Source organism: Anolis carolinensis, chromosome 1 (assembly GCF_035594765.1).
Source record: "Anolis carolinensis isolate JA03-04 chromosome 1, rAnoCar3.1.pri, whole genome shotgun sequence".
Lineage (NCBI taxonomy): Eukaryota > Metazoa > Chordata > Lepidosauria > Squamata > Dactyloidae > Anolis > Anolis carolinensis.
This window is the reverse complement of record NC_085841.1, coordinates 359,245,354-359,266,270: the sequence shown is the minus strand read 5'-3', so window position 1 is coordinate 359,266,270 and position 20,917 is coordinate 359,245,354. Positions and strand designations below refer to the sequence as shown.

General features: G+C 40.0%; 1 protein-coding gene across 11 annotated transcripts in view; it reads right to left on the bottom strand.

Annotated features, from left to right (window-relative positions):
- The window catches only part of ktn1 (kinectin 1), a 154,167-nt gene that overhangs the window by 61,186 nt on the left and 72,064 nt on the right, over positions 1 to 20,917 (bottom strand). For 10 of the 11 annotated variants that reach the window (XM_062968626.1, XM_062968631.1, XM_003227137.4 and 7 more), the window contains exons 4-12: positions 19,367 to 19,543; positions 15,339 to 15,469; positions 13,897 to 14,013; positions 11,634 to 11,774; positions 10,224 to 10,330; positions 7,555 to 7,687; positions 4,719 to 4,806; positions 1,906 to 2,072; positions 1,215 to 1,283 (exon numbers count right to left, since the gene is read on the bottom strand). In XM_062968626.1, coding sequence (XP_062824696.1) covers positions 1,215 to 1,283; positions 1,906 to 2,072; positions 4,719 to 4,806; positions 7,555 to 7,687; positions 10,224 to 10,330; positions 11,634 to 11,774; positions 13,897 to 14,013; positions 15,339 to 15,469; positions 19,367 to 19,543 — 1,130 coding nt within the window. The remainder of the gene's footprint in view (positions 1 to 1,214; positions 1,284 to 1,905; positions 2,073 to 4,718; positions 4,807 to 7,554; positions 7,688 to 10,223; positions 10,331 to 11,633; positions 11,775 to 13,896; positions 14,014 to 15,338; positions 15,470 to 19,366; positions 19,544 to 20,917) is intronic. The other variant, XM_062968628.1, reaches the window with a different exon arrangement.

Here is a 20,917-nt window from a genome sequence, read left to right as displayed (position 1 = left end):
TGAGGGAAATGAAGTAGAAACAATAGAACACATTTTATTGCAGGACCGCTATTATACAGTGCAACCTAGCCAACTTTTATATCCAATTGTGTCCCGCATGACCAGCTACCCACTGCATGGGATTGTGAGCTATCTTTTAAAGGACAAGTGCCACAGGGTGACCCTCATAGTGGCAAAATTCCTTGCAGTGGCAACAAGGCTGAGAAAGAAAGTAACGTCGGATACGGGTATTACTTGAAACCATGTATATTAATCTTGGACAATGTACTTCTCCTGAGATGGGAGAACTGACGATTGCTTGTTCACTGATGGGTCTATGGACCATAATAAAACCATATATATGTTGTAGAAATTTCAGGTAAGAGTAGCATCCATTACAAAGGTAGACAAAGTAAGGGACACAACTTCTTCACATAACTAGGTAGAGTAATCTCACAGTTGATTCCTGCTTTGAACGAATTGGAGTTACTGTTTTGCCATATGTATGAACGCATAACATAGCAGCATTACTGAAAGGGGTTTTTGTAAACAAATGAAATTCTAGGCCCAACACAAGCTTACTAATTAAAAACAGGCAGCAACCTGTGGCTTTTAAAGCTGGATGTTTTCCACTGACATACAATTCTCTAACAAAGGCCTCCTGGATGTGTGGCTGACTGTTTTCCGAGAAAGAGAGAGCATAAACATGGATCCCTGTGGCCAAACTACTAGTCTATACAGGTTGCACAGAACAAGCTGCATTGCCAGCTGAGCAATTGTTCATTATTTCAAGCATGTCAATTTATTTTTACATCTCGTGGTTGATTCTTCCTGAAGACTTCATTCTCCCAATTTTTGGTGACAAATGTGTATTTTCTCCCAAATGGAGCATAATGAGTTGGGTTTCTGTCTTTTATAGGAAGGTCAGCCATCCAAATATTCCTACTATGTGCATTAAGCTAACAAGTCTTCTCTGAAAGGATTTGCTACTCCTAAGTGAGAAGAGGAAGCTTGGCTGTTGCCAAAAGATATACAACATCTGGGTCTGTGAGCATTTTAAGTCTCTGAGGCTGGCTGGCAACATTCCTACTGGCTGTTAGGAATGATGGGAGTTGAAATCCAAAACACCTGGAGCACCAAAGTATGCCCATGCCTGAGCTAGTGTTACTTTCTGGATGAAAAGGAGGAGTAACCAGGAGGATGAGATGACAATAAACACTGTGCTATGTCCATACCTGGACTGCCATCTGTGAATGGAACTTCTGCAGCTGAGCTTTTAAAGCCTCATTTTGTTCCATCAGCTCCTATGAGAATTTTTAAAAAAATAAAGCAATTAGAACATTTCAAAAAGTAAATGCACACGGGAAAAAGAACGTAATTCTGGACACACTGGTAACTAACTCCATCCATGTCAATGGTCAATGAATCCAGACCACAGTTATTTGGGGGTCTTGAGCCCTATTCCCAAATAAGTTCACCACCTTGATAAATTAACCAATTTCAGACTAAAATGCAGAACAGCTACTGGCAAGACCAGTCTTCATGGTGGAGTTAATATGCTAAAATGATTAAAACTGATCAATGAAGTTATCCCATGCAGTGTCATGAAGACATTAAACAGACAATAAAAGTACTTGATGTTATCAACATTATGGATGCTTAATTTACAATAAACAATTTAGATCAGGCTTGGAAGCCTTTGTTCCTGCAGGTGCTTCTGACTATTACCATGCTAGCAGGTTTATAGGCCAAAACATCTGGTAATAAAATGCTTTTTCACCCACATTATACTTGCTAATATTACTTAATAGTACTTTAGAAGTCATATCTGAGAGCTCCCTGACTCTTTCCAAAATACATCACACCCCGCAAAGACTAACAGAGAAGCAGAGCAATGCAATGGAGCCAAACCGAATCCAGCTGTACCTGCACCTGTCTCTGAATCGAATCCTCAGCCGTGACCCTCTTTTGTTCTGCTTCCATTAATTGCCTCATCCTTTGTTCTAGCTGTTGCTTTGAGACCATTGTATCAGTAAATTTGCTGTGCAGGCTCTGGATTTCATTGTCCTTGGCCACAAGCTTATTCTGGATGTCTGCCATTAGAAAGACAAAAGGGGTGGGGGGAAATTAAACCAAAACAACAATTTACCCAGATAATTTACATTTAACCAACATTTCATTTACTTATCTCCCATTGGATGGAGGCGACTTCCTGGAAGCACACCCCAAGTTGATCACCAAGCATGCACTTAGCAAGAAAAATGTAAGAACCACCCTATAGATCTGGATCAAGGGTGAGAATGTTCAAAGGATGCTACCTGTTTTGTAAGATACATACAGGTGGCAGTCTGCCTAAAGCTACCAAGCTCTTAGGTGATATGCGAGAAGGGCAGTAGTTCAAAGCTCGCCATCTCCAAGAAAGTCTGGAAGACACTTCTGTCAGAAACTCTGGAGAGTCATCATCGCAGTTTAGTATTAGAAACATTCCTGGAACTACACTACTTTCCCACTTGGACCCAATTCAAAGTGCTAGTTATAACTTTTCAAGCTCTACATAGTTGATGTGTCTTTTCTCACATGAGAATGTCCACTTACTAAAGCCATACATATATTCAAAAGCCATGTTAGGCTGGGACAAGGAGAGGAGTCCCCTCTATCACCATGTACCAGTTTTGAAATTCTCCATTTATGGAGACTCCTCCTTTGTCATGCAGTCAGTTGTTTTCCATCACAGCATTAAAATCCTTCCATACAGAAGACTTTTGAGACAAGATTTAATTGCCTACTTGCTTGCTATAACCATATTTAATCATTTTTTTCTTTATCAACATGTTTACTTGTTTTAATATTTCTTTTACTGCTATTGATTTAAATTACTAGTGCTGCTTACACCAGCGAGAGGAACGAGCACTGCGACCAGACTGGCGACTTCCCTGAGCTGTGCTCTACTCGGCCTTCCCTCCCACTGCCCAGCATCAACGTGGAGAGGTTGGCGCAAAAGAGCCGCTCTACCATTGCCACCATTTCCTGTTACCTTGCCATGACCTCGCTGTTAGCTAGCCATAGCCCGAAGTTACTTCAAGTCACTGATACCTTATAGGACAACAATAACAGGGAATTTTACCAACCATCCCTGCTTTGACTTAGAACCGAAACTGGGCTTGGCTTGGGCTGCTGGCTTCTCTACCGATGCTCAACTTTTAACTCTGTTCCGCTTGAGCTTTAGGGGGACTTTTTTGTTTTGTTTTCAGATTTTATTTTAATTTATTTATTTTGTGGAGACATTTCTTAATTTTCTCGCTGGCTCATGTTAATCACTGATGACCAAGTTTAGCAAAATAAACTTTTTAATTGATGAGTCTCCACAATAATTGCAATTGGTTTTAAACTTTTTCGATGCTTAATATATCTTATTTCTGGATGTTATTATACTTTGTGTGATTTTTGTTTTGTATTTTATGTTAAATGTGCTCTATTTGTATTGTATTATATTCATGCACTGTGCATTTGCAAGTGGCCAAACTGTAAGCCGCTCTGAGTCCCTTTCGGGGTAAGAAGAGAGCAGGGTAGAAATATAGTAAATAAATAAATAAATTGTAAATAGATAAAACAACACAACTGGGTTAGGTGTACTAATTACCTGACTCAGTATAATGCAGTTTTTTATGTTAAACTTTTCACTTCTATAATACATCAGTTATGGAAAGTGTGAAGTTAGGAAGAGAATAAAAGTTACATAATCCTGTGAATAGGGTGAGGGATCCATTTTGAGATCCTTCTCATAATGCAATTTTTGCATCATATCTGGAAACTTTCCTCCCAACTTGTATGCTGCTGAAAGTTGAATTTAACATACAGTACAGTGCGCCATATCCAGCAGGAAGCCCAACTATGCAGACACTTCTTTCCACTGAAAAAGAAGTATCTACACAGAGAAGCAATGAAAACCAGCCATGCTTCTGTCTCTTAAGAAAGGAGTCTGTCTTTTTCCTCCATGGAGAGAAGTCTGGCTGCACTTTGACAAGAAAGAAGTGAATCTCTTTCCTCTGCAAAGAGAAGTGACGGAAATCTGACTGCACTTCTTTTCAATGAGAAAGGAATCCATCTCTTTCATCTGCAGACAGATATAACCAAAGCCTACTTGTGTTTCTCTCCCCAGAGAAAGAAGTCTGTCTCCTTTCTCCATGGACAGAAGTGCAGCCGAACTTCTATTGCACATTGGGACTTACTGTTGGATTTGGCACCTGAAGAGGGGGCTACTTTCAGGAGCTCAGCCCAGGCATAACAGACCGTGCATAACAGAAACTGTGTAACACAAACTGGTGTGATTCACAGGCCTACTATATCATATTACAGGGAAGAACAAGAACATTATGGATTGTATCAGCCAGTGAGTTTGTGTTCAGCCAAGTCAAGGGAATAAAAGTTTGCCAATTATTTCTCTCATTCTTTCTAACCATCCAAGATTTTTTTTCTCTCTCAGTGTTCCAAACCATATTATAAGAGAGTTGGTAATGACATGCATTTTTAATATAATTCAATGTTATTCATCAGTTGTACAAATTATGCTGTAGCTGGTGAAGCATTACACAATTCCTAAGTGTTATCTGCTACATCTCACACAGTTTTTCAGGCGTGGTTGGGGCTGGAGAAGGGAGACTCCATTGAATTAGGTGGCGAAGAGGCTTAAGAAGGAAGTGAAACAGATTCAATAGCAGGAAGGCCCCCATGAAACATACCTTGCTGGGCTGCCTCATGTTCTGCTGTTCTTTTCCTAAGATAGCTTTGCATTTCCTCCCATCTTCTCTCAGCTTCCTGTTGCTGTGCCTTGATGTTAAAAAGAATGGAAAACAATATCTATCACTGATCCTGTTATTGCACCAGTCTTCAAACAATGTTTTAAAAGCACAGGACACCCTAATGCCTTTCATTGTTCTTGTCACATTTGAATAACACTCCAGCCTGAACTTTAAGAAAACAGAACCTCCAAATCCTACATTTCATTTGTTTATTTGTTTCTGGTATCTGAAAAAAATGCTATTTGGACTACATTAAGGAAGCAATTGCTACCAGACAATGGGTCTATGCCTAAAACATTGCACATTACATTGTTTTTGTGTGAATTAGCTTAATTTTCCTTGGTCACAGGTCACAGCATGAATGCTGCAATCTGAGTAAAGAGAGTAATGAAATGTCACTGCTATTTTTGCTTCAACAGCAAGGTTTATGTACATTTCTGGAGATAGAACCAGTAGCTTGGATCCAACACTTTGGCTCTAACTTGCTTATTTTGCCACAAACAAGCATGCAGCACTTCTGCCTCTGCGGTCAGGAATGAGCCGCCTGGCTTTTCTTCTAAACTGCAATTATGAGCAAAAAAGGGCATGAAGAGATAAGAGAGCTACACAAATACAGCAGAAACTACTCATTTAAGATAATTTGATACGTGCAAAGATACACAAGATCATCTGCTCAGTGTCGCCACTGATACAGAAAATTCCTTACTAGAGATTACATTTACTCTTTTTTCTTCTCTTCCATGATTTTAAACACCTTGGCCTAATGGAGAAGTCAAGGGAACTTCGAAAGCTCCCATGATGTACTCTGTGCATTTTATGTTGGCCCAAGAAACATATCACTGTTTTGTGAGTTTTTACCCATTGCATAAGGGGACGGACTTTAGCCCAGTAGGTTAAACCACCAGCTGCAGTACATCTTGTCAATCAAACGGTTAACAGTTCGAAGCCCGGGTGAGAGTGAGCTCCTAGTGTTTAGCCCAGCTTCCGCCTACCGAGCGGTTTGAAAGCAAAATGTGAGTAGATAAATAGGTACCGCTCAAATGCGGGGAGGTATGTTAAGGAAATGCCAGGAAAATGCCAGTGATTTCATCAAAGGAGAAGTTTACAAACAAAGCTCTTCGGCAGGGAGATGCAACAGTAGCACCCACCCATGGCCAAAACTGAAAACAAATCTCCAAGAAGCCAAAGATGGGAAAAGCCTATATACTTCTCATCTATGTTCAATTGTCTGTCCTGTTTGTGTATAAAGGGCATTTAATGTTTGCCGCATATGTATGTTCCATGATCCGCCCTGAGTCCCCTTCGGAGTGAGAAGGGCAGAATATAAATACTGTAAATAAATGAATAATAATAAATAATCTTCGCACCATCATCTCGTCCCATTCCCAGAAGAGTTTAATGGCTTCTAGTGATGGAGCCCTGTTAATCTGCTGCAACAAAAACAAAAATCAGCATGGCTCAGAAACACTAATTTGCCATACAGTTCTGTGGATTCTCTTGAAGCGGTCTGCAACCCAGAGAAGTTCACACCAAATAAAATGTGTTAAGTTTTTAAAGGCTCTGCCAGACGTTTTGTTGTAATATTTACAATTGAGCTCAGGACTCAACTTCATAATAAAGTGCAGTGTTTCTGTTTTGGATTAATGTTAAATCTCATAACCCATTGTTTAGCGTGGCGCAAACACCAGTACCATTTTGGAGCCAGAAAAGAAAACTCCTATTTATACTCTCAATTGTTTTTAAACTTTGAAGCTACTACCAAAAACAAAACCTCACTTTTATCTGCTTTTTTACTTTGACATTTTGTTGATTTTATTGGGGGTGGGAGTCATTACAAACTGAATCTGAAATGCTTACTTTCTAATCTGAATTCAACTAATCAGAAAACAAAGGCCAAAAGGCACTTATGCAATTTATGATTTAATCTGAACAGATTTGGAAATGTCCTTGTAGTGCTAACTCTGTAATCAGTTAGATATTACAGTGGGGCATTCCCATAGTATGGCTGCATCTCCCTCTTCGGGAATGAGATGTGCGTGTGTGTGTGTATGCACCATTTATTGGCACAGATCCATTATACAGGTCATGAAGCTTCTGTAGCTGGTAACTCATTAAAAGCAGGGTACATAATGGTTGTGTATTTGGCTAATTGAACAAACAGCATATTGTTTGTCCTTGGCTCCCTCTGGGGTCAGACTGTCCTTTGTGGCATTTTTCACTAGCCTCATGAGATCAAGGCTCTGTAGGCCAAGAATACAGGCAGAGACAGAAAACATCAAAACAATATCATGTATCCTCAACAAAAAAACTGTAGCTTCTCATATCTCCTATAAAGCAATCCCAAAGCATTCCTAACCTTAAGGTGCATCTTTTCAGATCTATCATAAGCTACCAGAAAAAAAACTCAAGGAAAGCCACTTTTCACAAACAGCAACAATCACACAATGCTTTGGAACTAAGGCTAGTACTATGCTACAGTGGACAATCAGCCATGAGGATAAAATATGGGATTTCAAAATTTTTATTCTGCAGACAAATGAAGGCTAGGAGCAGTAGACACCATGACTGTAGGCAAGTCAACTTCAGAGAAATGCAATGTCAGATCTCCTCTGATGAAATCTTGCCAAGAAATCCCATGATAGGGAACAACTTGAAAACACAAAACACCCAGAAGTAGGAATAGTAACAGTAATACTACTAGTAGAAACAGAGTGCCACAAATCCCATGCCAGTTTTGACTGCATGTTTGGAACAGAGAAGACAAAATGGAACTCACTTTTAGCTGACCAGCAGCTTGCTCTGCATTCTTCTTGAGGAGTTCCTCCTGCTGCAATTTGTTGTTCTTCTCAGTCAGCTCATTCACAAGCCTAGCACAGTCCTGGCGCAATTTATTGAGCTCTGATGACTGTCTAGAAACAAGGAAGGAAGGTTGCTTTTCACCAGGTAGGAAAGTACAATTATCTGGCAATGTGAGTGAAGCCCATTTGTGCAGAAAGACAGGCAGTTGCATTTGCAAATTCACAGTATGATAAGATTTCAACTACCCAAGAAAACTGGTTTAAAATTGCTGTTGTGTTACGAAGATTGGCCAATCCCTCTGCTGTGACAATTTCACTTTTCCACAATCACGTTTGGTTTCTTGCTTAAAGAAATACAGAATATGATGACCCAAATTCTTGTCAAGTTTTGCTGTATCTATATATGCATATTTTAAGTCCGAAAATGAGGTAATAAATTCTACATGACAAGAAAAACACTATCTAAATCAGGCATGGGCAAACTCCAACCCCCAGGTGTTTTGTACTCCAACTCCCACAACTCCTGACAGCCTTGGGCCCCTTCCTTTTCCCCCTCAGCCGCTTATGGAGGAAAAGGAAAGGTCCCAAGGCTGTTAGGAGTTGTGGGAGTTGGGAGTCCAAAATATCTGAAGGGCTGAAATTTGCCCATGCCTGATCTAAATGCTGTCCCAAATGGAGAAAACCTGCTGTTTTGTTCAACAAGACACATATAATTATCTTGTTTCCCTGCCCCTGAAGAAATGCAACAAAAAGCCTTAAAGAGAACATGCACACTCCAATTACAATTCACTGGCCAACATGAAGTTTAACTCAAGAGAAAGGAAGCAATCACTGTCCATAAGAAGGAAGACCAATTGGCCCTGTACACTTGTGGGTTTTACTTTTGCAGATTCAATTACACTGTGTAGCACAATTTTTGTTCCTGGCTTATAAATGTCATTTCCTAATTTGTTCTATCATAAAAGCATGGGAAAAGTTTATTAAACTGCAAAAACTTTTTTTTTTTGCAGAACATCCTGCAGTACATTTTGCTATAGTTTTTCAATGAATATCTCAGAGTCTCAACCAATTCAACCTAGTTTGTGGCAGCCACAAAAACAAAGTTTCTGGAGTATAGTATAACAGTTACTTTCACAATTAAACAGGAAATAACACTTTCAAACCAGGAACAGATTTTTTTTTTCAAATTTTGTTACATAAGAATAAAATTATAAGAATAAAATTATTATTATTATTATTATTATTATTATTATTATTATTATTATTATTATTACATAGTGTGACATTTTGTTACATTTATTTATTTGATGTTCTCACTAGGAACCTCTAGGACAGAGTTTTCCAAACTGTTAGTGCATCGGCTGCAGGGTGTGTTGCATGAGCATAAAGCGAAATGACAAAAATCATGGAAATATACGAGTATGTTGTTAGCTTACACATTGTATTTTTTAAAATGCCAATGAGATACGTTGCATCCCATACATTTATTATTACAATTTGTGTGTGTGTCCATATCTCTATTAAGGGGTTGGTTTAACCTCCTGTTTGCTAGTAAAACTGAATTACTGTGTCACAAAATGACTCATGCCTAAAAGGGTGTGTCACCAAATATTTGCACCTTTATGAAAGGTAAAGCTCTTGGAAATCTCTGCTCTAGGATCTCTAAAGTGACCCTATGGTCAACTTCTGATGGAAACTGATCATATAGCGATGCTGATGGACCTAGCGATTGTTAGGGAGAACAATTTTGTAGGAATCTCTAGATCCTCCAGTGTAATTCTATGGTCAACTTCTGGCAGAAGTTGACTATAACGTAGGCATGGGCAAACCTCTGCTCTCCAGATGTTTTGGACTCCAATTCCCACAATTCCTAACATATGGCAGGGCATGAAGTGCCAAAATTTGCTCATATCTGCTATAGACTCATGCTGGAGAACCTAGATATTAATGTATAGGCCCCAGGGAGGTGTTCAAGGTTTTTTCACTTTTGTAGGGATCCCGAGCCCCTAATACCAGAGAATATGGAAGGATGATTATATAAAGCCTAGGTCAATCGTTAAGTAAGGAAAGTCAGGGGAGAAAAGGATAGATTTCACTGTCCACGTTGCTATTTGTTCTCCCTGGTTCCTCCATTGGTCCACCTAACTGAGTAATCATCAAATGTGAAGAACACAAGAAGCTGCTTCCTAATGAGTCAGACTACTGATTTATTTATCCTAGTACTTTCAGCTCTAATCGGCAGCAATGTGTATGCAGATCAGGCATGGGCAAACTTTGGCCTCCAGGTGTTTTGGACTTCAATTCCCACAACTGGTTGTGTTCCAGATGGCATTCCAATAAGGATTGCTTCACTTTCCAGATCCAAGCCAGTATAAAAGCAAGGCCACCCTCAAAATTCAAAATTCAAGCTATTCACAGGTGATCCCCTCCATGACCTTTTCATGAAGATGTCCCTACTCTGTGCAACACAGGTAACACCTTCCCCAATGTGTGTGAACCTCTCAATCTAACAGTGGGATCCAACTGGAGTTAGGTCCCTAGGCTTCTCATCTGTCAATTACTTCAGAAAAACAACAGCTTCACTTTCAAATAATAAATAGAGATTCAAGAATCTGGTTGCTTAAGTGGAATCACCACAATAGCGTACTTGCTTTCCATTTGGTTGGTAGACGTACTGACAGCATCTCTCAGGATACCATTCTCTTGCTTCAGGCGATTGATCTCTGCCTCCATTTGTTCACGAAGTTGTTGAAACTAGAGAAAGGGAAGAGAATACATATGGATCAGAGAACCATTTCTATTGTTCCAGACACTTAATTTACGCTTGCTCTTCATGGATTAACATATGGATCAAACACAGCTATCCTGCAGTTGCTGCAATTCTCTAGATTTTTTGGATATAATTCCTAGGATTACACAAAAAAACACCATCCAAAATGCATAAAATGCATATTTGGGTGTAAATGTGTTAAAATCAGATTTGTGTTTAAAAATACATTTAAATAGGGGCAGGGTTATGCTGTATTTTAAAAAACAGCAACTTAGTGAGGAAATGGGATAGGATGAACTCACATAAGAACACAGAAAAGGGTAACACAGAACTGGAAACTGATCCATCATTTCCTATTCCTGCTCACAAATCAAGGTCCCCATATTTTGGAAGCTACAGTCACTTTTTATAACCCGATGTGCTTTACTTTTTGCATCATTACCAAGAGACAACAGGGTCTAACATCAAGAAGGAACTTCTAATATTGGAAGATAAGCAGGGTCAGCCTTAATTAGTATTTGGATGGGAGATGTCCAACAAATAAAATGTGTTGTAAGCTACACATCTCTAAGGAAAGCATGCATACAGTATTGAGAAGAACCACAGTAGGCTTTGAAATGGTTTCCAAGCAGAAATGACTTTTTAAAGTTTGCTCTTGGCTGTCTGAAAGACAAGTGTGAGGTTGCCCTGACTTCTAAAAGCTTCAATGAAGGCTCTTCTCTTAATCTTCCCACCTTTACAGGTAAATTTGGTGGGACCAATGGGAAAGTCCTTCCAAGTTCCCAGACTCTGGGATCCCTTCTCTGAGGGCCCTTTTGTTATTTTTCTTCTACTTGCAAATAAAAAAAAATGTATGCCAACACATTTTTAAAAAGTCACTATTTAATTGATCTGTATATTCTGTTTTAATACATTTTAAATGGTTTTAATGCAACAGATAGTTTAACTGCATTTTAAAATAACTTAAATTTAGATTGAGTTTTTAAAATGTTTCAAATCTATATTTGTTTTAATATTTTGTGATGCAGTGGTTTGAGCACAGGAATACATCTCTAGAGACCACAGTTTAAATCTCCATTTGGCCATGGAAACCAACTGGGAGATCCAGGGATATTCGCATTCTCTCACGGTGCTTCTACATCATTAAATTAATGTAGTTTGACACCACATTAACTGCCATGGCTGAATAAGGCCACAAAACAGAGAAATCTAAAGACTCTGTAAAACTACAGTGTTGTGCCCTCAGACTCAGAAAATGCACACAATAACCAAGATTATGCTTCTCACCTTCATTTTCATCTGTTGGGCTTCTTGGTAGCCTACATGGATCTTGTTCTGAAAGACTCCATGCTCCTTTTCCAGGGTACCAATGCGCTCTCTCATCTTTGCTGCAAGTAAGTTGTTCCTTTCCTTCTCTGACACCAGCTCCTAGGAAAACATCAACGGATGCCTCATTTCTGCAAGCAAACATATTTAATTCCTGCCAAGGTTGAACAAGGACACAAAACCAACAAATTCAATGTGCCTAAGGTAAAGGTTTTCCCCTGACATTAAGTTTAGTCGTGTCCGACTCTGGGAGTTGTGCTCATCTCCATTTCTAAGCCGAAGAGCCAGTGTTGTCCATAGACCTTCATGTAGCTGGCATAACTGCATGGAGCCCCCATTATCTCCCCTATTGATCTACACACATTTGCATGTTTTTGAACTGCTAGGTTGGCAGAAGCTGGGGTTAACAGTGGGAGCTCGCCCCGCTCTCTGGATTCGAACCACCAACCTTTCAGTCAGCAAGTTCAGCAGCTCAGCTTAATATTAAGAGTGAAGGAAGACTAAAGAGACAAGCCAAAAACTTTGTGATCTGAGCTGTGATTAGGAAGTGAGGAAAATTTGGCCCAACACTTATGTTCCTGGATGATATTCCAGGAGGTGAAAGCAATGATGGAGTGATTGTAGAGAACATGAGAGTTTCAAGGAGCTCAGAATGAGTGAGCTCAAGGAGGAAAAGTTGTGTCTGAGCTATATCAGAAAAGATAGATTATCTGGGTGCTTGAGGATGGAAAACATATAGACATGGAGATTGGGCAAGGTACTGCTGACAGATGAAGGAAAGGGGAATGCAGGGCAGAGTAAAGATTGTTATGACAAAAATGAAATGCACAGGTGAGTGACACCTGGCTTAAAAACAATACATGTAAAAGGGATCTATGCATCTTAGTAGGCCACAAAGTGAGCATGAGTCAACAGTGTGACATGGCAGCTAAAAAAACCAATGCATTCTAGGCTGCATCAAGAGGAGTGTAGTATCGAGATTGAGGGAAGCCATAGTCCCACTCTCAACTGCCGTGATCAGACCTCACCTAGAATAACGCAGTGTCCATTTCTAGGAAAAGCAATTCAAAAAGGATACTGACAAGGTGGAAAGGATACAGAGAAGGGAGACCAAAAGGGTAGACATTATGGAAGCCAAGATATATGAGGAGCGGCTCAAAGAGCTGGGGATGTTTAGCTTGGAGAAGAAAAGGTTGAGAGGGGACATGATCACCATGCATAAATATCTGAAAAGATGTCACACTAATGAAGGAGCAAGTTTGTTTTATGATACTTCAGAGATTAAGACATGGAGCAGTGAATTCAAATAAAAGGAAAAGAGATTCCTCTTAAACAGTAGGAAGAACTTCTTGACCGTAAGAGCTGTTCAACAATGGAATGGGCAGCCTAGGATTATTGTGGAGTCTCATTCTCTGGAGGCTTTTAAGCAGAGTCTGGATAGATATCTGTAGCGAGTGCTTTGATTGGACATTTCTGTCAGAAATATTAAAAATTAACTTGGTATTTTTAATTACAAAAATGTGAGTCAAGCACTGAAAGGATTAAATAAGTTAGCGTCACCCTGAGGAGAATGAGTAGGCCAAAACCTGTTAGAGTTAGTGGGCCAAAGGTAGTGTCGTCCTGAGGAGTGTGAAAGAAGTCTCAGTGTGAGAAAGCCCAAGTGTGAGAAAGCCTGATGTGAGAAGCCCCAGGTTGAAGGTCTCGTGTGTAAAGCTACTGTGTAAGTTTGGTGTGAGAGGAGGCTCTGTGAGAGCAAAGCTATTTATCTGCACGAGAAAGAAGCCCAGGGTCGAAGCAAAGAAGGAAGTATAAAGAACTTTATTTGTGTTATGGAAACCTTGTTTTTGTAAATAGTGCAACCATATTATTTGGCTACAAAGAAAAGCCTCCTAAAGAAGAGATAACATCAGTTTGTGTGTTTTTGTTCTTTTTATCACTTTTGGCTACTGGTGCTGGGTCACACTGCTCCTAATAAGTTACTCTGCTATACATTTATAGCAGAGGGTCTTTTGTTAATAAGCCCACTCACCCAACAATTCCTACATAGTAGGGGGCTGGACCGGATGGAAAGGCAACCTACCACCACAGGCCCCAATCCTATTTTATGCAAATGTCTTAAGCTAGTATCAATGAATTAGCAATATTTCCAAGATCTATTATTTCTCCTTGCTGAGTAAGGGTAACTGTGCCACATTTATTTATCCCATGAATCAATGTACTGTACCTGAGAGAACTGTTTGCACTGCTCCTTTGCAACAGTCGCTTCTTCCTTCAAGGCCACAAGCAATTTGTCCTTTTCTTGCAGCTGATGCAGGACTGCAGCTGAATCTCCCTTACTGGCCTGCAATTAAAAAAAAAAGTACTGAAGGTAAGATAAAAAAGAGAGACAGACTGTATGTCACAATTAATTGCAATGTAAAGCAGCTACAATGAGCCATGCAATCACACACTGCCCTTCTTCAGCATGACCACACAAAGTTCAGAAACATGTTTCAGTTCTTGAGTGAGTCCACCCGTGTTAAATCCTAAACTGTGATTAATGCTGAATACAGTTTGGTAAAAGAAACACCATGGGGTTTTTTCAAACTGAATTGTATCAACACCATCTATAGCAGGGGTCCTCAAACTTTTTAAGTGGAAGGCCGGTTCACAGTCCCTCAGACTGTTGGGGGGCCAGACTATGATGAAATAGTCCAAAATTAGGGTTGTTGTTGTTGTGTGCCTTCAAGTCATTTCAGACTTAGGTCAACCCTAAGTCTAAAGTTTAGGACAGAGGCCAGGTCAATGACCTTGGAGGGCTGCATCCGGCCCATGGGCCTTAGTTTGGGGACTCCTGATCTAGACGATCCCATAAGACCATAGGTAAGCAAAGAGGCCTCCAAAGACCATCAAGATGGTCTCATAAGACCATAGGTAAGGAAAGGGGCCCTCAAAGACCATCTAGATGGTTTCATAAGACCATAGGTAAGGAAAGGGGATCCCAAAGGCTATCTAGACAATCTCATAAAACCATAGGTAAGGAAAGGGACCCCCAAAGGCCATCTAGACCATCTCATAGGACCATAAGTAAGGAAAGGGACCTCCAAAAGCCATCTAGATGGCCTCATAAGGTCGTAGCTAAGCAAAGAGACCTTCAAAGACCATCTAGATGATCTCATAAGGCTATAAGTAAGCAAAGAGACCTCCAAAGACCAGGTAGACTTAGGTCAACCCTAAGTCTACAGTTTAGGACAGGGGCCAGGTAAATGACCTTGGAGGGCCACATCCGGCCCCTGGGACTTAGTTTGGGGACCCCTGATCTATAGTCTCAGGATCAGACAAAATGCTAAGATTTGACTAAGCAAAAAATTATAGCCACTTCCTTGTAGTTGTAAAAGAGGAAAAATTGGAAGATGGAACACTAAGGTTTGCTGAAACTTATGCTTGAAGGAACAGGATGCTGAACTAAAAAAAGATCTTTGGGCATCTCCAGTATTGCTCTTCTTTTCTTTTTATTATGATAAAAAAATAAAAGTACAGTATTACTAGACTTCCAAGGCAGCCCTTAACTATGAATATACAGGGTGTTTGAAAAAAAACTCCCTAGTTTCCATTTAAATCAAATGGAAACTAGCGAGTTCTTTTTCAAACACCCTGTATATTAAGTCAACAGCCTGCATCGCGTACCTTCTGCAGAACATCTTGTATCACATTTGACTTCTCCTTCAGCAGCTCCACCACACTCAAAGCTTCCTCTTCTGTGAAGATCATGTTTTTCATAGCCAAGAGAAAGTCCTTGAATTTCACCTCTGCGTTTTCTACAATTAAACCATAAAGCAGCTATTAAACATGGGATAAACACACATTTTGTTTTTCATTTCAGCTTTTCTTCCTTTCCCCATAAGCATCAGTTCATATACCAATGGAGACTATCCAAAGAGAGAGTAGGAATGTTTTCACTAACCATGGAGATAGTTAAATCTAACTCAATTGGGCTAAACGTCTGAGTAGAAATGAATAGGCACGTGCTGTTGAGTGCAATGGAGTGTTTTGCTCATTGGATTGCTGTGAGTTTTCTGGGCTGTATGGCCATATTCCAGAAGCATTCTCTCCTGATGTTTCGCCCACATCTATGGCAGGCATCCTCAGAGGTTCTGAGATGTTGGAAACTAGGCAAGTGGGGTTTATATATCTGTGGGATAATGTTCAGGGTGGGAGAAAGAACTCTTGTCTGTTGGAAGCAAGTGTAAATGTAGCAACTGGCCAGCTTGATTAGCACTGAATAGCCTGGCAGCTTCAAAGCGTGGCTGCTTCCTGCCTGGGGGAATCCTTTGCTGGGAGGTGTTAGCCGGCCCTGATTGTTTCTTGTCTGGAATTTCCCTGTTTTCTCAGTGTTGTTCATTATTTACTGTCCTGATTTTTGTTTTGTTTTTTAAATACCATTTTTTAGTTTTTTAATAAAGACAATAAACAGGTTCTTTCTCCCATCCTGGACATTCCACAGAAATATAAACCACACTTGTCTAGTTTCCAATAGACCTCACAACCTCTGAGAATGCCTTCTATAGATGTAAGTGAAATGTAAAAAAAGAATGCTTCTGGAACATGGCCATGAAAAACTTGGACAACAAAAAATACCACATAGCTTGCCACAATGAGAATTCTACAGTTCTGTAACCCTTGTATCTGCTTCATTCATCTGCTATTCAGGTGCTATTCATTGATAATCAGTTTCAGGGCTCTCCTTGCTATCTCTTTTGATGTCTTTTATCATTAAACAAGGTTTAGACCAGATAGATCTTCAAATAGAGGACTCTAATCTGTAATGCACCATGCATTGCAATCATATGCCCAGGTGTTATCATATCATTTTCACATTCACCTTGGAAAGGTGAAAGAGTACTGTCCATCATCTTCTGCAGCCAATCTTTCAAGAAAAAAAATGTTTCTTATGTCTTCTTAAATCTTGACCTCACAAAGAAAGATCTTATGCTATCAGTACTACATTAAGACAGGAGGTATGTCCCCAGTCAGACTGCAGTCACCTTAAATTACAGATACAATCAAACACCATTAAATTACCTGACTTCCAGTCATGGCACACTATAGAGTTCCACAGGAGGACATAGAATATTTGCTAAACTCTTTGAAATCAGTTCTATGGAAACCTCTGGGAAACTATATCATAGAATTGCACGGAAGATCTAGTAAATTCCTAAAGAGACTAGGAATTCCTTGAGATTTTTTCCTGGGCAGAAGGAAGTGAAACCATAGATATGGGTTCTGCGGGCCTTACTTTATATACACCATACCTTCCCAATCTTTGAGCCTCTGGGTGTTTTGGACTTTAACTCAGAGAAATCCCAGCTAGCTTACCAGCTGTTAGGAACTGTGGGAGCTGAAGTCCAAAACACCTGGAGGCCCAAAAGTTGGGAATCACTGCTTACAAGCCCTTAGTGCTGGAAGATGAAAGCTTCCATACAGAAACTGAGGTTAGTTGTTTCTTGAACAAGCCAACTATAACCCCAGGGCAGCATTAAAATTTATTCAAACAGGTCAGCCCAATGCAAACATCAGAGAGGCAGTGACAATATCACCAAGGAGGTAAAAACTAGGGCTCAAAGCCATGTCCCGGGTACAATGTCCTCTAATAAATACAGGAAAACCTTGTGCTGATGCCACCTATAAGCCTATTGCTGAAGAACAGGGGGTGTTTCTAATTCAGGTGGGCAAATCCCAGGCTGTAAAGGGAAAATAATTATCCCTATTTGGATAATGAAATCAACAAGATGGGGAAAGTGCGAGCAAGCTAAAAGGTCGCAGAGGCATAATGAATGTGGACAGTTGGATTAAAGGAATAGAGCAAAAGCAAAGCCTGTGATATTCGATGTGTAAAAACAGTGCGTGCATTAGCCAGATCTAGATTGGAAAATCAGCCGCAGCAATGCTTCACATAAAAAAGTGCTGCAGGACATGTCAATGTTACAATAAGTATAACCATTTTGAAAAAGACATGTGCATTGTTCACATTGCAGAACAGAAAAACATCGCAAGTGTTAATATCCCAATGTCCTGCTATGACTATATCACGCAATACTGCCTTCCGGTTCTTTGTCTGCTACTCCTACGAATGATCAATTCACGCTGCCCTTCTCTGCAGGGATGTCAAACTCATTTTCATCGAGGGCCACATCAGCCTTGTTTTATTAATGTCAGTTATTAATGTGTCACAAGTCTCCTTGCACTTACAGCAATACAATGGCTGGGAAAATATCTTTGTTGTTATTTGCTAAAATATTCCAATTGCTTTGATTCAAAGACTGTTTCGACTGCCAACTTTTATGACTCACAGAACCCTTTTTAGAATCAGTTTCTATGGTGGAGCCACTTAGGCCTGTCCAATGTCTTACAAGTAAATTGTGCTTAGGAGTAGTGTTACAGGGGAAGAAAAAAGAGATAGATAGTAAGGGAATGCAAAGTAAAGAGATATCTAAACAATTATGCAATGTCCATGCAATGAAATTACATTTTAAAAACTTTGAAATTTACCATAATATCTCAATAATCAACTTCTATGCCCCCAATGAATTCTGTCGGCTTTGGGAAATTGATGCTTCTGTTCAATGTTTTGTTTTATGTTGATATTATTTATTTGACAGTTTATGTGTTATTTTAATTTTAGATGTTAAATCATAATTTGTTTCAATATCCTGGGGTTTTGGTTTTTGTTTTTTTGCTATTATGTGTGTATTGGAGTCCCTGTGGCCAAGTGCGTTAAAGCGCTGAGCTGTTGAACTTGCAGACCGAAAGGTCCCAGGTTCAAATCCTGGGAGCGGCTTAGAAATGGAGATGAGCACCAACCCCCAGAGTCAGACATGACTGGACTTAACATCAGGGGAAATCTTTACCTTTACCTTTATGTGTGTATTAGTTGTCGTATTCAGGCATTGAATGTTTGCTTTTTGTGATTGGAAGCCACCCTGAGTCCCTTCAGGGAGATAGGGCGGAATATAAATAAAGTATGGTGCCGCAGCGGGTTAAACTACTGAGCTGCTGAACTTGCTGACCAAAAGGTTGGTGGTTCAAATCCAGGGAGCGGCGTAAGCTCCCACTATTAGCCCCAGTTTCTGCCAACCTAACAGTTCGAAAACATGCAAATGTGAGTATATTAATAGGTACTGCTTCTGTGGGAAGGTAATGACGCTCCATGCAGTCATGCTGGCCACATGACCTTGGAGGTGTCTACTGACCCCCGGAGTCAGACACGACTGGACTATGTCAAGGGAAACCTTTACCTTTACTTATTGTTGCTGTTATTATTATTATTATTAATTCTCAATTTTATTCTTTAATTCAATTCAATGTTTATTTTCCTGGAGCAGCCGCAGAGCCCGTGGGAAGTGCACGTAGAGCCCCCTTAGGCTTTGCAGAGCACAGACTGGGAAACACTGGTTTAGAGAGACCTACTGGAGGATGGGGCTGAAATGAACTAGGGTGAAAATTAAGTTTCTATTGACTCCAATTCCTAGAAGGTCCCACCCAAAGATTTCCTTCCTACCCAACCCATTTACAAAAAGTTACACATTTGCTCACATCTTCACACTTGTCTACCATAAAGCAAAGCAAAACTATAGAAAAGGAAACCTCAGAATCCCCGAGATCTAACCACATCTCAACGCTCCACAGCCCAAGCCGACTAGCCCCCTTGTTCACACCTTTATCGGTTTCGTTCTTCAGTTTCTTCGCGTTGCTTTTCTGCAGCCCTTCAATGCCATCTTGCTTCATCAAATCAGCCACTTCTCTCTTTTCCACTGCCAGGTTCTGGTCAGAATTATCCATCAGAGGAATGTAAGTCGTGGCATGAATCAAAGGCTCATCAACCAAGGTCATCGCTGGAATTTTAAGGAACACAATGAACTTAGTGAATTGTACTTAAAGTCTTATAATTAGCTTGGCTTACATTGTTTCAAACCAGTCTAAATATCCCTGTTGTGTCTAAGAAGCCTGATCCTCCTTTCCACTTAAGCTAAATAAAGCGGGTGAGGAGCAGTGGCTATTGGACTGAGCTAAGAATCAGGAAGTCCTCCGTTCGGCTATGGCTCCAAGGCAAGAACTTGCCAGAACGATGCAAGTTTTCCCAAGTCCAACATTTCTCATCAGTAATAAGGTAATAACAGCACTCACACACTTTATAGCACTGTTTATAAGGTTTACAAGATTAATATATATCAAGTGCATGAATGTGTGCCATCAAATCACCTGTTGACTTGTAGTGGCCCATATATCTCAAGGGTTTTCTCAGGCAAGGAATACTATAGATAACACAGCTGCAGTAAAGGAAGTCATTATATTGTTGCTCTTTGCTATTGGACAGCAGAACCAAGACCATACCAGGCCAATGGAAGCTGTAGAGTGTTCCCTCACTACTTTGCGGTTCACTTTTCGCGGATTTGCTGTTTTGCGGTTTTTCAAAAAACTCTAAAGGACTATTATAAATCATAAAAAATTACAATTTACAGCCTAAGGGAGGGAGGGAGGAGATGCCAAAGGGAGAGAAAAGGAGCCCAAGAGGCAACGGGAGAAGAAAGAGGAGATTTATCAACACACGATTGGTTGATAAAGACTTAAAATAGTGTATAACTACTAAAATAATGTATAAATATTAAAATAAATATAGTGTCCCTACTTTGCGGATTTTCACTTATGCGGGTGGTCCTGGAACCTAACCCCCGCGATAAGTGAGGGAACACAGTATATGTGACTGCACACAACCTTGTGCATAACTGGGACTTAAAATGGGATAGGCTTGCCAAACAATGTTTTAATTGTAGTGTTATTTGATAGCTATACCAGAGTAGAGTGCAACGTAGCCAGTGCTATATATAAGCTTATTATAGGAAACAGAAGAAAAAATAAACCAGATGCTTTGGTAAGGTTTTAAAAAGGTAAAACCGTATTTTATTGTTGCAGATAGTACATCTCAGTGGAAAAGAGTAAACAATCAACATTGGTAATGAATGCGTAATGCTGCTGATTCTCATGTGTAAAGCCTCTTGAGGCAGAGAGAGGCCTCACGTTGCTCCCTTCTCAAACAAAAGGCAATAAAGCACACTGAAGACATTTAGAAAAAAGAGAGAAGTGACCTCTACATGCAAGCAGGAAGTAAAAACACACGGAGTTATGTATATCTAAGAAACAGAGGTGGAAACAGACCACAGGCATGCAACACAGGGTTCCCTTTCCCCCTAATTGCTCTCTGTACAAGT